This window comes from Temnothorax curvispinosus, unplaced genomic scaffold, assembly GCF_003070985.1.
Source record: "Temnothorax curvispinosus isolate PA1 unplaced genomic scaffold, ASM307098v1 QBEX01005275.1, whole genome shotgun sequence".
NCBI classification, from domain to species: Eukaryota; Metazoa; Arthropoda; class Insecta; order Hymenoptera; family Formicidae; genus Temnothorax; species Temnothorax curvispinosus.
In genome coordinates this window covers 124274-141647 of record NW_020215055.1, presented here as the reverse complement: position 1 = coordinate 141647, position 17374 = coordinate 124274, and the positions used below count along the sequence as shown (strand labels likewise).

General features: G+C 41.4%; 1 protein-coding gene across 3 annotated transcripts in view; it reads left to right on the top strand.

Annotated features, from left to right (window-relative positions):
* Positions 1-17366, top strand: part of LOC112454716 (long-chain-fatty-acid--CoA ligase 1) — an 18136-nt gene extending 770 nt beyond the window's left edge. The window contains exons 1-9 of one of the 3 annotated variants that reach the window (XM_025016260.1): positions 11-236; positions 332-469; positions 7466-7589; positions 9070-9406; positions 10361-10829; positions 13581-13871; positions 16016-16237; positions 16464-16781; positions 16957-17094. In XM_025016260.1, the coding sequence (XP_024872028.1) occupies positions 231-236; positions 332-469; positions 7466-7589; positions 9070-9406; positions 10361-10829; positions 13581-13871; positions 16016-16237; positions 16464-16781; positions 16957-17094 (2043 nt within the window). In that variant the 5' untranslated portion in view covers positions 11-230. Of the gene's footprint in view, positions 1-10; positions 237-323; positions 470-5578; positions 5803-7465; positions 7590-9069; positions 9407-10360; positions 10830-13580; positions 13872-16015; positions 16238-16463; positions 16782-16956 lie in introns of those variants that run through there. The other 2 variants (XM_025016259.1, XM_025016261.1) reach the window with 2 other exon arrangements.
* The last annotated feature ends 8 nt before the right edge of the window (positions 17367-17374 follow it).

Genomic DNA, 17374 nt, shown 5'->3' with positions numbered 1-17374 from the left:
CCCCCCGTAGATAGCGGCACACGCACGAGAGAAGAGAGGCCCGCGGATAATCAGGACGATGGGATTCGAACTCCGGTACGGATACGGTCGAGTCAATTCGTTAGGGGATCGCGCGCGCGAGCCGCTCGTGGTGGGCGATCTCGCCGAACGCTCGGGGACAAAGTCGTCGACTGGCGGCTCGCGGCAGTAGCGCATCTCGTACCTGAGTAGAGAGAGGCCACAGTCGTGAGATGCAGGTAGTATCCGTTTCGCATTTCTGCCCCGATATTACGTAAGCCCTCTTGGCAGTCCCTCCCGAACGGTTCAAACGATTTTCAACCAAGTGTTACAGTCTCATCTCGAGGACTACCTGCCGTATCTGGGTGGCGCGGCCGGCGCGCTCTTCGTCACCGGGGTGGCTTACTGGGCTTCCAGACCGACCGCCAAGAAACCGCTCTTTCCGCTCGACGCTCAGGCATTGCTGCTACCGGTAAGGAAACAGACAAGCGTCCGTCACGTGTGTTCCGTCCCGCAGTTGCGATTTTGCCGCACCACTGAATTCCCCTCTGATTGTCAAATCGACGATTTAAAACAGCCGGTGGCCCACGAACGAGGACCAGATTCCTCCCCCCCTTCAGGTATCCTTGCTTTTCCCGATTTTTCTTTCTACGCGTTTCCCACCCACGACGGGCAATAGGCCCGTTCTTTTTAGCTGAACTTCTCGCACGGTTCATATATTTTCTCTTTTTCTTTTCACGATCGCTAAGAATTGTGCGAGAAGTGAACTTCTTATAGTTGAAAAGAAAAGACTTATTGTTTTGAGCGTTTTAAGCTCATAAGGACCATGACGCATAGAAAACTTGAGCAGTAAGCAAATTGATCAATCAATCAAATTGACAGTCAGGTATACTCGAAAACTCAAGAATTGGTCACTTTGCCGACTACTTGAGTTTTTCTATGTGCCATGCCATGACCCTAAAGCTTGACACGACGAAGCTGGAAAGAATAGATTTAGATTTTCGTGTTCCCCTTCGTAATTTAAAACCGCGTCGAATGTTTACATTCGACGGGAGCACCATCGATATTTCGAGAAAGCGAGATATAAAGAGATAAATTTGTGCTGAAAGAATAAGAATATATTAATTCGAGCGATGGCCTTCAGAGATTTAACACACGCAGGCATCGATTTCTATGCTATGTATTTAGCGAGGTATATCATTCACAATCAAAATAATAACAGAACAGTAACGACATCACGTGATAGATACGCATCGGTTTACTATCAAATCTGCTTTAGACGATCTGTGAGCCACATTAGATTTTCCGAGACGGAATTTCATTTAAAATTTTACATGACTATATTGTTTTGTTTATATATGTATACTTCATACATGTAAATTCAGATTCTTAACGTGTTTTTCACGTTACGCGGCGCATAAGATTATAAATAGAAGTCTGTGATAAATTCTAAAGTGAATTATAGACTGTCTGAATATGAAGTGAACTTTGACGTGGTTACAAAGTGCAATTATAAAACCTTGCACATGAAAAACGGCACTATTATGTATGCAACTTACGTAATGGAAAAATGTTGAAAAACAACTTGATGAATTTAATTCTTCGATTTTATATCACTGGTGCGTTATTGTTTTATATTGACCGCTAGCCGATGGAAAATTACGAGACACAATGAATTTGCTTTCTATTGCTGAACTATATAGCTGCACTAATTCAGAGTTTATCTTTTTTACTCCATATTGGAAGGAAAAAGATAAACTCTGGACTAGTGCATCCAGTCCAGCAATAGAAAACAGACCCGACATTACATTGATAGTGTCTTTAAATCGAACAACAAGTAGATAATTTAACGATACGGACATTAAACGTCCAATTATTTTACGCATATGTAACGCACTCGACATATATTTTTATATTATATTTTTGCGTTTGCATATGGCATATACAACTCGAACTCTCATCCGACTTTTTAATACATTGACCATCTTTTCGTTCTGTTTTTCAGAAATATATAAATTAATAAATTAATAGTTAAAAAAAAATCAGTGATACAAAATAGAAGATAGGGAATGCCATTAAGTTACTAGCATAGATTCTCTTGCTTTAAATTGAGAAAAGATTACGCAACGAACGAACTTGCTTTTCCTTAAAGCGTTATCATTTGATCATCTGGAAATACCGATCAACCGATTAGCTTCTCTTTCGATTGCTTTGAGTAAAGATTCTATTGTATTATTACCGATGATAACATAATAATTATAAATCACTTCGTGTCTCGTAGAGCGTAGACGTACGACTGTGACTAATAGTGAGAAAATATTTTTACTTTTTGTTATTTGTTTAGCCATACATTAGACGTTCTTATCTTTTACCGTCACCGTTAAACATTAATACAAATTTATTATTGTGCGTTGTATGCGATGGTACAAAGGTTTCTGTCCTTATCACACACAATAAAAGAATATTATCACAAATATTGTATGAAAACAAACGACGAATAACTGATATTTGCGTTACGCATAACTGATATTAACTGATATTAACGCGCTGCCGCTAGTTGAGGGCACTTAACTCGATACCCTCTGAACAATTCCTATCGATTAAATATTTACAGCGGTTGACACTGTCTGCTACACGCATTCGACGCGACGTACTTGACGGAGATAATGAGATTAGATAAAGACCCATCGTAGACTAATTAAGATCTTAAAAATAAAAACATGTGATTTTTTCAGTATACATATCGAAAAACAGATTGGTATTGAAATCGGCTTTATTCATCTCAGCAGCATATTTTCAATTAATTTCTTATCTGTTCCGTTGATTTTTTTCTGTTTACGCAAAGATTAATTCGCCAGCATGCATTACATATTTCTCAAATATTTTACATTCGATATCACTTATTACCGTTTAGAAACTGTCACTTTTAATTTTCTTATTTGTTACGCAATATATTTTCTAGTTATCCAGAAATTACATGCAGTAATTATTTTATCTATTTCTGGAACATTTTGTGCAATAATTGAGACCAGAAATTTATCATATTTGAAATTGAAAACGAAATACTACAGCGCTTTGAAGTTATTTTTAATCGGGGAATATCCATTGTTGACCCACTTTCTCTTTTTGACAGAAATTTTCGGATGCCCGTTTAAAAAAAAGCCCCCCGGATTTTTATTTGAAAGCGACAAAGACCTTTTGCACCAAACTGTTCGATTGGTATAGAGAGTAACACGCGCACGGACAAGATGTAAAAATGCACACGTATCCCGAAGCCGTACAATTTGCCAGGTAAAGCGATAGCTGTCAGACGTTTCCCGTGTTTTCCTTTCGCGTTGCTCATTGAATTAGCCCACGACGTATGTCGTTCATGTGTTGCGTCCGTGATTCATTCATCGGAAGAATGGGTACACGTGCTACACCAGCATTATATGGCATAATGAAACCTCGAAAAAAATATCGGACGTTAAAAGTATCTTTGCCGAAATTATTTTCGAAGCCTGACTACGGATGTAGTAATGAGCTTTTCAGATTAACGTTACCAATCGGCTCGCAACCCTCTCGACTATCAGTTTACATAAGCTTCCGTCTAGATATTCGCTGAGGGATATCGATTCCGGTGAACTCAATACGACTTTTTTTTCCAATCATGTTAATACTTATGAGCCTTTTAAACAATACAATGGACTCTTTTTCATTAGTATTACAAAATACGTGAAGTTATAAAGTTTAACGTTACTACGGTAATCGTATAGTAATTTCATTTTAATGATGGCTCTATTATTTCTTTAATGATGGCTCTGTTATCTCTGTAGAATATAAAATTAATCCTCTTTCTAAACGATCGGTTCCCAAATGGTCGACATTTGACTTTATTTTCTATGAACTTTCGTAATTATTATCTAGCGGAATGTTTTTACAGATTCCTCAATGAAGAATAAAACATTAATGAAAAAACTCAATTTAGAGTTGATTAAAGAAATTAAAGGAACGATATATAATCAGTGGATTCAAAGAAAAAAAGATGGGAAATGATTCGTTAAGTCTTAAAGCAACCTGTATACCACGCTTGCTGATTTTGAAAATGCATAACTACCGATAATTATTGTTTTTCAAAAAAAATTTTAATAAGAATGTATAACATGATTTCAATAATTGTTCTTCATCTAAATTTGTCGACAATCGAGCTGAAATCTGACCGACTTGTTTTGTTATTTTAAAAATGCTTCTCGCTTCTTAATAAACACATTATTTCCACAGTCTATGATATTGAATCAGCAATTTAATCGACAACCAAGTTGTTTTCAAATACCTGGAATTAGGTACTTTTTAACAGAAAGTATGCCGTGTAAAGTAATTTAAACTTTTCAAAGCAACGTAATATTCTGCGTGTTACCCTTATACTCCTCCAGCCAGAATTTTGTTTCACGTCACGTCGACACCAATTGCAGTGACCCATAAAACAGCTGATGAGAATCTCGGGTTTTCGGGATTCGATTCGGCCTACATTTTCGTTGTTTCCTAAATCACGCCGTAATGATAAACTATCCCGGACTTTCTAGGAGATATCCCGATCCGTACACGATGAAAAACGGTAATGTGAAGAGAGAAGGAGCGCTACAACACACTACGCGACCGAGTGTTGATCCGTGGCGTCGACCGGCCATACTCGCGCTGGCGACCGTCCAAAACTTTTCGGAAACGAGAGAGCTGAGGACGACGCACGCTTGGCCGGCGCACTATATTTAAGTCGAGGATCTTCGCGCGGAGAGGATGGGCCTTGCGAAGGCCGGTTGGCCGCCGATCCCCTGCTAATGCTGTCAATATCGCAAACTAGACACCCTACATCGTGATTGAACAGTTCTGCTTTAATAACGAATCTTTTGGGTCAAAACGTTTAGGATAGAGGATTTTCCGGATTACGCTAATCAGTCCCGCTTTTCAAACTAAGTTGATATGCCTAATCTTTTTGCGGAAGAAAAGACGTGTCCCGTTAAAGCCGTATAAAATTTATAAGCAAGATTTGAATTTAGTCGTATAAAATTTATAAGCAAGATTTGAATTTAAATTTAATCAAGTACTCCGTTCAAAAATAGTTTCTTGAATTTTATTACTATTTTATTACAAGAATATAATAAAACGAAACAGTAGATTTTAAGAATCTTAGTACATGCAAAACGTTGATATTTCAGGTCTCCTTGTAAAAAATGTGTAATGTCCATCTAAGCAATTTGGTACTTTCTATTATAAAAGCAGTGTTAGAGAAAAAATATTTACTCAACCTACCCAGAAATGAAGAACAACTTCTTACTTTAGTTGGACTATCTGGATTCGATCTTAAGCGTCAGAAATTCCCAGTAATTACTCATTTACACCCACGTTCTCAGTAATTTCCGGTTTAATTATTGCCTCCGTCAAGATGTATCTGTTTATCCCAATTATCCGACTAGTGTGCTCAAGATGATCGATATTGACAGTGTTACAGCAGCATCTCTTCCGCGCGACGAGCAGCATCATCATCCGCGCCGCGAGCCAAAAGCTCGGGCCGAAAAGCTTGGCCGCAAGCTCGACTTGAATTCAGTGGCCGCGGGCGCGTTGGTCCGGCTGGTCCGATCTATCTCTTGCATCCCGCGTAAGAAGAGGTCGATCTTCGAGAGGTGCTCGCGAGAGACCCGGCGGCGTATGTGCGCCGCCCGTTAAGAGTGCGTTGTTACGTGCTGCACGTGCAGGATGACGTCGAGCTGCTTCTTTCACGAACCGATCCACCCGCCGATAGATCTCGGCGATCAGTCCGACACGTTCAAGGTGGAGTGGCCTCTTCGGGAAGAGGGTCTTTCTCGCGCAGCGCGTTCGTCCCCTTATCTGGCGCGAGCCGGCGATCGTATACCCCCGTGTTTTTCAAGGATCGCGAGGTTCATCGTAAAATAGATCCTCCACGAGTTTTTCCGTTGATCCGAAGCTCTCCGCGAAGTTCGTGGAAATTGTACTTCGATATTCGGTAACAGCGTTCCTCCTCGTGAAACTCTTAAGTGGGTCGCCGAAATGCGTTGCGTGACAAGAATCGTGGAAACGACGCGACATTAGGAATGCGCTATGATCAGACGGCATTTCAACGTTATTGGCTTTCGAATAAAACGGATGATGTCGCATTGTTATCCTGCATCGTCGACATTGCACCGTTATGACTTTAAACTCCGATATATATATCCTCGTGAAAAATAATGTTTGCACTCGGAGAAAGTTATTCACAGTTAAATATAATTAATTAGACGTAATTAAACGCAGTTGTCGTTTATGCGACATTAAACATAAAAGTTAGATACAATTAAAGAAATGTAAATTATGCTTATTTTACTTTAATTTAAATATTTTGACGTATACCCTTTAAGAGATAAGTTACAATATTAAATTAAACAGTATAAAACACAATATAAAACGTTACATTATACTTTATGCCGTACTTAATACTAACTGCTGTTTAAGTAACAAATGGCTGCGGCTTATCCTTCAATTACAATGATGAATTCACATGACGCTAACAGCATTAAGTCTTCTCCGAGTTATCCTATGATTACTGGACATTGACGCAAAAATGCAAGTCATTAAAGTACCTCGTAATGAAAGTGCATGATGCCATGTAATTACGACAGTAGGTCCCAGCGTACAGACATATCTCATCACACTGCACATAACATTCATATACGTATATATATAATTTATTTCGCTCATTTTTTCGACGTTAAATATTTATACCTCAAAATATAACCATTTAATATCGAAAAATCTCAATTTAAATTTTAAATCCTGCACTTTTGAATAACAAGCAAGATATCGTTATTCATTAAATTGAAACTGAGATGTAATTTTTTTATCTTTCACTTGTAATTCTTTAAATATCGATTCGTCCGAAATATTTTCTCGACGACAGGTTGTTCTCTTGCAAACATTCGCATTCCTCGAGCTCGGTTTCATGGAAGCGAATTGCCTTTCGTCGTGATCGAGGAGATGGATATGTCGACCCGAAGAAGCGGCGAATTGCCCGCGAGGATACGTGCGCTATTTCAATGACACCTCTCGCACACGTCTCGCCGACGGTATGTGCGTCGGGAATGTGGGTGGTTTCGACGTCGTCGTTGCACAAGCACGTCGATGAAGCCCGAGTGAGGCCCACGTCCCGCGTGCGTCGGTCGGAGATCGATATATAGGAAAACGCCGCGGATGTGTGTATATACCTATTCGCCGCGCGCGATACGCAGGCCGTCCCTTCACCTTGCACCCTTTCGTCCCGCGCAATCAGCTGCTCCCCGAGCACACGCATAATCCTCGTGTGCGTGCGCGCCCCGGCTAAATTTAGTGTCGCACTTGCCGCACATTCGGGATTACGTAATAACGTAGCGTTGTGTGCCGGATGTGTTTTTTTTTCAGTGAAAAAATCTTTTCACCTCAGTTTTTCGCTTCTTCTTCGCAGGGCAACGAGCACATCCGGGTGTCCAAGTTCTACAAGGAGGGCAAGGATGGCAAGTTCGTCACCTTCCTTTACGAGGACACGCGCACCCTGTACGAGGGTTTTCGGCGCGGCGCCAAGGAGTCCAGTAAGTTCTTCATCTTCGGCGGCGAGGCTCCCTGATCCTCGAGGGAGGGTGGAAGTTGAACCGTTCACCAACATTAATTCAAATTGGAATTCAATCACCTCAATATTAACCGATGTGTTAACGCAATGCGTTCAGCGTCGATAAAAACAAAGTTGATATTGGACAGGGCTCAAAGAAGTATCTCGCGGGATCGGCGAATCTGCCAGTCAGGTCCCGGCGGAAGCGACCTTGGCGTTTCACGCGTCCGTACACCCGCGTCCGTACGCAATTGCGTGTGTGTCGATTTAGCGGCTCGTTTGGCAGGCAACGCTACACGGTCGCGCTATAAAGCGAATAAACAAGTGCGCGCGAGTAGCTTCTAGCTCCCTAACGAGCGCGAGAGTCACGGGCGGTGCTTAACGACCGCGAATTATCGACGCGAATTTACAGCGGCGACGGGCGATTCGCCTCCTCGGCTCGCGTCGTCGATTCGACGACCTTTCCAACGAAGGTTGACAGTTATTTCGGTCGCGTGTATATCTCTTATTTTTGCTGCGCGCTGCGTAACACGCCCGCGCGACCGACACCTGTCGCTGCTCTATGCGCGACCTATAACAATGACGGCGATGGCGAAAATGACGACAGACGTGTTCGAAGATCGATAATAGATGCTGAGGATGGTCCGCGCTCGTCCAGCGATCGTATGAGAAAATCTCGCGGACGGCTGTCCGGCACGCGCTATTGTCAATCCTTTATCGTTCTAGGTCAAGTTAGACCTCTGAACGTTCCAGGAAAGAGCACGTGTGAGCAGAGTAGAGTTATTTGTTTTAAAAGTTTAAAGCCCCTATGCATTGTACAGACGTAATTAATTCACTAAGGGTACCAAATTACAGCTATCTAAGTTACGGAATAGATCCTCGTGATTAATAAATGTTGACATTTTTTATCGTTGAGCGAGTACTTACATTTAATAATAATTTTTATGAATTTTATATGATGTAAATATATTGTACGAGCGACAGCAGAATGTGCAAAATTCACCAAAATTGTATTAAAATAGATTCTTATACTTCTGCTGCATTTTTGCACAATAAATTGATAACTGAAAAATCTACACAGAAAAAAAGAAGGGCCAATAAATTAAGACTTATATACTCGTGTATATGCAAAAATCTATAATCTATAATCTTGAAATAAGATATATATTATGTTAAACGAAGAAAACTTGCTTGAATGAAGTCATTCATATAGTTCAACCAAGAAAAAAAAGTTGAAGTAAAGAGTTGAAATTCTTATAAGAAGATTATAGATTGTGTACATATGAGTATATAAGTTTTGATTTGACACTTCTTTTTTTGTGTATACTCTATTCTAACAAACACGCAGATACTTTAATTGATCACTGTACTAACAAGAAAATAGATTGTACGAATATATTTTTTAGCTATGTGCTGAAATAATTGCTCTTCTTGATTAACATGAGCGTTCTTTTAATCCGCAGATAATGGTCCCTGCCTCGGGTGGAGAGACGGGCCCAACAAACCATACCAATGGCTTCATTACAACGAGACGCTGCTAAGGGCGAAGAATTTTGGTTCCGGCCTAGTGTCCCTGGGGCTAGCCCCTGGTCAACAAACCTTAGTAGGTCTGTACAGTCAGAACTGTCCCGAATGGATTCTCACCGAGCAGGCATGCTACTCGTACTCGCTCGTGGTGGTACCATTGTACGACACCTTGGGCCCGGACGCCTGCGCGTACATCATAAATCAGGCTGACATTAATCTGGTGGTGTGCGAAAACGACGAAAAGTGTAATTTGCTCCTCGACAAAGCGCCGAGGTATGTAGTGACATTAATTACCTTAGAAACGCGCGCGAAAAAAATGTCTTAGTCTTAATTTCAGTAACAAATTTACGGTTTTTCGAGTAGCGATATCATTAATAATCGTTAATTTTCGGGTATTCGCTTATCTTTATGAGATAATGAGCATAATCTCTACGATTTGCTTTATCTTTAAATGAACGATTTTCTACACATCGCTTTTAATTGTTTGGCTTTGTTATCGGTTGAAGGCCCGAGCAGTACGCAAACATAATAAATTAGCCGACCATAATTGACATTGCCTAGGAAAATTCATGTTGCACGACTATATCACTCGGGAGTCTATCTACATCGACGTTATCGATTATTGACGGAGTCACGTGTTTAAGAATTAAACGCCATTTAATTTAGCATACCGATGGAAAGGGCTTATAATTCAGTCCGTAATTTAATATGCCGGAATATCGATTGCACGATATCGAATAATTAATGTGTAAACGTATTCTTAAATTAATGGGGTAACTTATCTCTTTAAGTGGTTAACAAAGAACCATTATCATCTAATATTCGTGTTTAATAATGCTCAGATAAAAGAAAACATACCGCAATGTCTATTTATCTTTGAAGAGCCCCGTGTGTATCTCAAGGTATCTCCATCGTTATTAGATTGATAATGACACTTTAAACGTTCTTTAAACGACTGTAGAATCTGTCGTTATATTATTTTTAACAAATTTTGACGCGCACACCGACCGGAAATCAAATGTAGCCCGCACATTTCATGCGCCGGTTTCCTCAAAGAGAACGCTCTCAAGGCCGCCCCCGAAAACAGCTTTAAAAGCGCGGGCGATGTTGAAAGCGTCAATCTGTAACGTTGCCAAGAGCCCAGACGATACAAAACGTCGCGTTCCTGGCTGAGAAACTACGACGGCGATCCCCTCAACGATCTCAACGGATTCTCAATCTCGACAGATGTTTACGGAAGCTGGTGGTGATGAAGGAGACGCGGCCGGCGACGAATCAGCGGGCGAAGAACCGCGGCATCGAGCTGTACAAGTTCGACGACATCGAGCGGCTCGGCGCGCAGAGGAACCATCCGGAGCTGCCGCCGAAGCCGTCCGATCTCTGCACGATATGCTACACCTCCGGCACAACCGGCAACCCGAAGGGCGTGATGCTGACGCATCAGAACGTCATAGCGTCCAATTGCGCGGTGATAATGCAACTGGGCGATTACGGGCTCACGTCCAAGGACACGTTGATCAGCTTCCTCCCGTTGGCGCACATGTTGGAACGTTGCTGCGAGAACACCATGTACATGGTGGGCGGCTCGGTCGGCTTCTACAGCGGTGACATCAAGAAGCTGCCCGATGACATGAAAGCTCTCCGGCCTACCGTCATGCCGGCCGTGCCTAGGCTGCTAAATCGCATATATGATAAGGTGAGCCACAAATCGAACATCTATTCTCGTTGGCGATTCTCAGACATCCAAGAAGGGATTCTGAAGAGTCGTGAATCAAAATAACTTTCTATCTTTGAATCTAGTTCATTAATTTGCACGTGGTAATTTTTTTTAACGCATATTGCTCTCGAACAAAAAAAACGAGAGGTCCAGTTGCAAAGAAGACGCGAGGGAAACGATTTTTTTTTTTTTGCAAAGATCAGGGAAAGATAAGAAAATGAAATATAAATGATGCTTTATGACCTTTTACTGGCTTTTACGGAAGAAACGCTGCGGAATATCTTCCGTCTGACGGAAATTGAATCTTAAAATCGTTCGCACGTTGGAATCGTGTGATTGCGTTTTGTTGATCACCGCGGTTTATTTCGAGTGGTTTATTGCTGTTGTTCGCGCGCGTTTTGCGTTGATCTGTAATATTTTATTTTTAGTTCGCACTTGGGTCGGCTGCTGGATCGCGTGATAAATGTGTCATGTGTACTGCCCGTCTCGCCGCCGTAATAATACCCGAAGAGTGTGGTCAATGAATCGTTGTTTAGACTGCGTAATAGGGTCCATCATATTGTTGTTCGCGCGGTAATATTACAATTAATCTCACGTTGATTGTAAGTGCCGTGAGTAAATGTCGTTACACGATTCTAAATCCAAAATATCGATTTTCCCCGATTAGATAATCGCGCTCACGACCGATGACTGCGTATACTCTGCCTATTTTTAAAAGCTGGGAGTTGTCGGCGTAGGGTGTCACTACGTCAACACTCTTTTTTTCCTCGACCTAAAACGGTTACAATCGTTCTGCTATATATGTGTTACACGGCCGGCGAAATGTCAATAGCGTTATAGGCAGAAAACAGTGGCGCTTTTCACAAGTGAGGTCGTGGGCGTTTTCTTCTTTCAGCGTTTCACGTTGGAGTTAACATTGTGGAGTTAAACGAGTACAAGTTGCAATCCTTATACGCTTCCGCTCTCGTAATTGTCGAATTATCTGTACGCGATTCATCATTAAGCGGAAGTTGCACTTGGACACCGTTCAATATTTTTACGACGCGACGATAGCATTCGCAGCTTCGACATCAAATCTAAACGCTCCTTTCACAACATCCGCATGCGAAACACTCAACAGCGTCAGCTGTTTATAATCCCGACGCAGGATAAATATAAACGATATACTGTGGCGTTTCTTCGTACACTGAAAATTAAAAATATTATTCGAGATGTCGTCTCTCGTATTCATTGATTCATCTTGATCTTTCTGTGAGAAATAGACTACGTTTACACGGCCCGATTTACACCGAAGTTATAACATCGATATTATAACTACTGATTACATCGATGTAGTAACTTCGTCGTAAAAGAGCGTTTACCACGGCATTTAACATCAGTAGTTATAACATTGATTCGGACCGTGTAAACGTAGTCATAGCCTTGAACAAACGTAACGCAGAAATTTCTTCCTTGCCTTCTGCATTTAGTCTCATTTTCAATTTGCAATATTAATTTTTGTAAAAAAATAAGCGAATTTTGTATTCTTCTTTTTTCCCTCAAGATTTCAAATATTCGAGATCCTTGCCGTGAGACTGAAAGCGGAGGGAAAATAGGTATCCAGACAGCACGTATGTCTAAAAGACGTCGTAAAGACATCTTTTAGACACACGTGTTTAAAAGACATCTTCACGACATCTTTTAGACATGCGTGCTATCTGGGTAACTCTTAACGACGTAACTCCCCAAGTAGCAGAGTGACGTCTGAAGACGTCTTAATATATCATTAAGACATCTTTAGACGTCATCCTGCTACCTAGGCCCGCGGTTCATCTGAATGGGACACGCGCTCGATCACGAGATCGCGAGTAGACGCGCGCGCGTGTCGCCGAGTTACATTTTCGCGCATCTCTCGCCGAGACGCGCCCCCGTTATATCCTAAGCTTTAAAAAGCATCCGAGATTTCGGTTGGCGAAGCCAAACCGGAGCGGTCACGCGTTCTCGGCGCGCACGTGCACGATGACGCGCGTAACAGGTGTGGCGGAGGAGCGTGAAGCATCTTGTCGCTCATGCTGAGTTCGCACATAAAGTTTTGATAGACAACGTCACGTAGCGCGGTCGCTTCGCTTCGACGGGAGACAATGGAAAAGCGGATAATTTGCCACTTGACTCTGTTTCCTCTCCCCACTGCAACTTCGAATCCGGGAATTCGCGGCGTAAATCCACTTATCGTCGTTCGCCGGTCGCCTGTTGACAGGTGACATCGAACTCGGCCGCAACTGTCCAAACAGACTTTTCTTCAGTTTGACGATAATCCGCTTATGATAACAAAAATGTTCTATAAATAGCGCGTTTAAATATATCGAAATGCAACGATGCATGGCTTGCATGGTAGTACGGAAGAGAGCATTATGTTTGCAAAAATGGAAAAATATACGGGAAATAAAATGTAACAATATCTGGAGGAAATATTATAATCAACAGGAAATATTAATATGACTAATTAACATAGATAAAAAATTCATATTTCAATGAAGGCAACAGTATGATAGTAGCTACCAAGATAGAAGCTGTTAAATATCCAACAGAACATGATCTTTGACATATTCGAAGTTATATTAATATGTTTTGGAACATATTTGAGTATATATCACGTTGCGTTGCGTTTTACTCTTGTTATCATCTGGCGGATAGTGCGGAGCGTCGCGCGGATCATCCGATGGTGATTTTTACCCGGTTCGGCGTTCGCAGGTACAGGCCGAGCTGCAGAGCTCGTTCCTGAAGAGGATGCTCTTCAACATGGGCATGCGGGCGAAAGAGACGGAGATCAAGAAGAGCATCGTGAGGATGAACAGCATGTGGGATAAGATCGTGTTCAAGAAGATCCAGGAGTCGATGGGCGGCAAGCTGAGGCTGATGCTCGTGGGTTCCGCGCCGCTGGCGGGAAACGTCCTCACGTTCACCAGGTGCGCCCTTGGCTGCGTCGTGGTCGAGGGCTACGGCCAGACGGAGTGCACCGCGCCGATAACGCTTACCATCCAGGTTCGTATATTCAATCGCCGGAAGTGCGCTCGCGATTTTACGGGCCGGGTCGTAAATATTCCATGGTCGTTTCTACGAAGCTTTCGAGTCGATTAATTAGACAGTATGGAGTCGCGATATCGAATCTTTGTGTACTTTGGACCTCTATATATACCGCATTGCCCTTTCATCCTACACTTCTCGCGCTCTCCTCTCCGTGTTTCATTTTTATCATAAATTATGTACGTTATTTCAGTTCCACATCTTTTGATTTATTTTTATTTATTCTATTTATTCTGTTTCTTTTTATGTCCTTCTATGTTCTTTTTATCTGATCATCTTTTATCTTCTCTCTGAATCTAAAAGGAAACCTTTTAACAGAGATACAATTGTGAGTCTTCTCCTTTATATTCTTCAAAGAGAAAATAGAAAAGGTAGCGTTTTGATTGATGTGTGTCTATAAGACCGTTAACAGCCTACGCAGCGATGTTTAAGGATGATACGTAAATGTAGATTCGTGAAATGTAGATATGTTGTAAAGACCTTTCGATCGTACATAAGATACCGATGGTTATACAAACCGCGGTCAATAGGTGCCTCTGACGAATACATTTTTTATGAAACCGCCGCGCACGAGCGCTAAAAGCGCTACGGCTCATGCAAATCGCGTCCAAACTTCGAAATAACTTGAAGATTTCTCCGTTATATATAATGCAGCGGTCACTGTAGAGGCATATTTGCTTTTCTCATTTATATATTGCAAAGCACCGCTATCGCCGCTAAAATAACGCCGGCCGCACAACAGGATAACGCCGATAACGCGCTACATAACGCCACACGGAAAGTTTAACGCTTTACTGTGGAGAATCTTATTGATTTTACGAGTTACAAACCCGGGAACGGTTCGAGTATCGCGCGAGAAAACGAGAGCCGTATACTTTATCGAACGGCGTTTGGCACTGCGACAAAATCAGCATTATGCAGAAGCGTCGGGCGCAAACATAATGTACATAGATCACCGTTCAAATTTCGCAAATTCCTCACGCGTCCTCGCCTCTCGGGACGTTTATCCGTTAACCGATTTACGCAGTTATCGGATTTTTCGTCAACATACACAATTCATAATTCTCGCGTAAATCGCATAAATCGCATAAATCGGCCGTTATATCACCGCGTTGAATGTATAAATCCGATTGCGGTAGTTTGAAATCAAATAATTCTGACGATTTCCAAACGTTTTGATTTCAGAGCGCATTTCGCGGGATCTTGTATTTATCGCGCTTTCGCCAATCGACGTTAGCTGTGAGAAGAGCTTGTCTTCACCCGATAGATAAATTTACGACACGGCTTTTTTTAAATTTTATTTTCATTACGAACTCGTGGAGGCTTGGAAAGGCGTTGGAGGCATCGCGCGGTTTGAGAAACGCTGCTCTGTAGCCACCCTAATTAGCCAAGCATAAATCTCCAAGTAATTAATATCGCTTTGCCCTTCATTATGCTCGTGAACCAAACGCGCAAGTTCTTAACAGCCTGTAAGGAATTACATAGTAAGGTATTCCGCGTACCTCCTACACTATAATTTCGATATGCTCCACAAATCAATACTCTCTCTAAAATTAAACTATTTATTATTTTTCCTCGACATGCCTATGTTAATTAGACCTAATAGAAATATTGCCTCTCGCTCATCAATAGATGAAATTAAAAAAAAATACTTATTTCCAAAACGACGAAGGTGTTTACCGCTGATAAATTGAATTAAAATGTTTTTATTGAATGCTGACTAATAATCAAGTGATGCGCGTGCTCTCTCTATTCTTGGCGCGAGTATCGACATAAATATATAGACGGCAAAAGCCGCCGCAGTCGTAGATATTTCTGTCAGCTCATCGAATCAAAGCTTTGGAGCCATGTGCCAGGGGCACGTGGTGTGCCGACTCACAAGATCGTTTTAATTACTATATTCTATTAAATAATTGTATTCTATCAGTCCATTATAATTAAATCTAAATATTTCATGCGTAACGCGTTTATTTATGCATAAGGCAATTAATAGATTCGTGTTTAGCTGATCTATATATTCCCTGTTGAAAATAGGAACTATAGGAACTATATCTCTCGTGTTAATTTGTTCTTCGGATTTCTAATTTCTGGCCTGAATGCAGGGCGATCACGTGCCGGACCATGTGGGACCACCGGTAGCTTGCTGTTGCGTCAAGCTCGTCGACGTTCCGGAGATGGAGTACTACGCGGTGAACAACCAGGGTGAGGTGTGCGTCAAGGGCACTAACGTTTTTATGGGATACTACAAGGATCCGGAAAAAACTGCTGAGGTCATCGACGAACGGGGATGGCATCACACAGGAGATATTGGCATGTGGCAGCCTGTAAGTGCATTTTCAAAATTATATTTTTATCGCGGTTATATCTAATGACAACCATATATTATTGGCAATGTATAGATGTTTAGATCTTTGTAAATGATATATGTACATTTTACATTTACGGTAAATATGAAATCAGATAAAACTAAAATTCTTTAATTTTTTTTTTTAATTAAATTAGATAATTAAGTTTGATGTTATAAATATTTATGTACTGAATTACTTTTAGAATGGAACGTTAAAGATAATCGATCGGAAGAAGCATATCTTCAAGTTGTCACAAGGAGAGTACATCGTGCCGGAGAAGATCGAAAACATTTACATACGCAGCCAATACGTGCAACAAGTATTCGTCCATGGAGAATCATTGAAGTCTTGTATCATAGCAATAGTAGTACCAGACGTAGACGTAATCAAGTGCTGGGCGGTGGAGAATGGCATACCCGGTACACTGAGCGTTCTGTGCAACAATCCAGAAGTAAAAAAACTGATCTTGGACGATATGTTAGCGTGGGGAAAAGAAGCCGGTCTGAAATCCTTTGAACAGGTACATTATCGTTCCTTGTTTTCTTTTTTCTATCCTCTTTCTTTTTACCTTAAAAATTCAGGTTTGCCCTTCCCAAGAACTCATCTACTTCTTGGGAGAAGTAAAACAAAAAAAAATCTTAAATATGAAAGAGTCTGATAACTTGAGAATTTAAACTTGATTATTTTCCTCGCAGGTGAAAGATATATATCTCCATCCAGACCCGTTCTCCGTACAAAATGGGCTCTTAACACCAACGCTGAAATCGAAACGGCCTCAACTGAAAGCGTACTTCAAACCACAGATAGAGGATCTCTATCAACAACTGGACTGACCAGACTGAGCGACTGTGCTATCGCTCGTCCACACCAGCACTGAACGTAAAGAAAATGGTTCGATGGTAGAGATGGAAGCAAAGCGCCTTTCCTCGCCGCCGTTCTCTCACCGAAGTCACTATTGCCATCGAATATTCGTTAATTCTCGATACTTTTATTATATTATCATTTTCACAGGTACATTAGAGTCACAGACGGAAAAAAAGCACCGTTTTAGGCTAATTAAAGGTTAATGATAACATAACAAGTAATAAAAGGAGTTATTATTAGGCGCGTCTA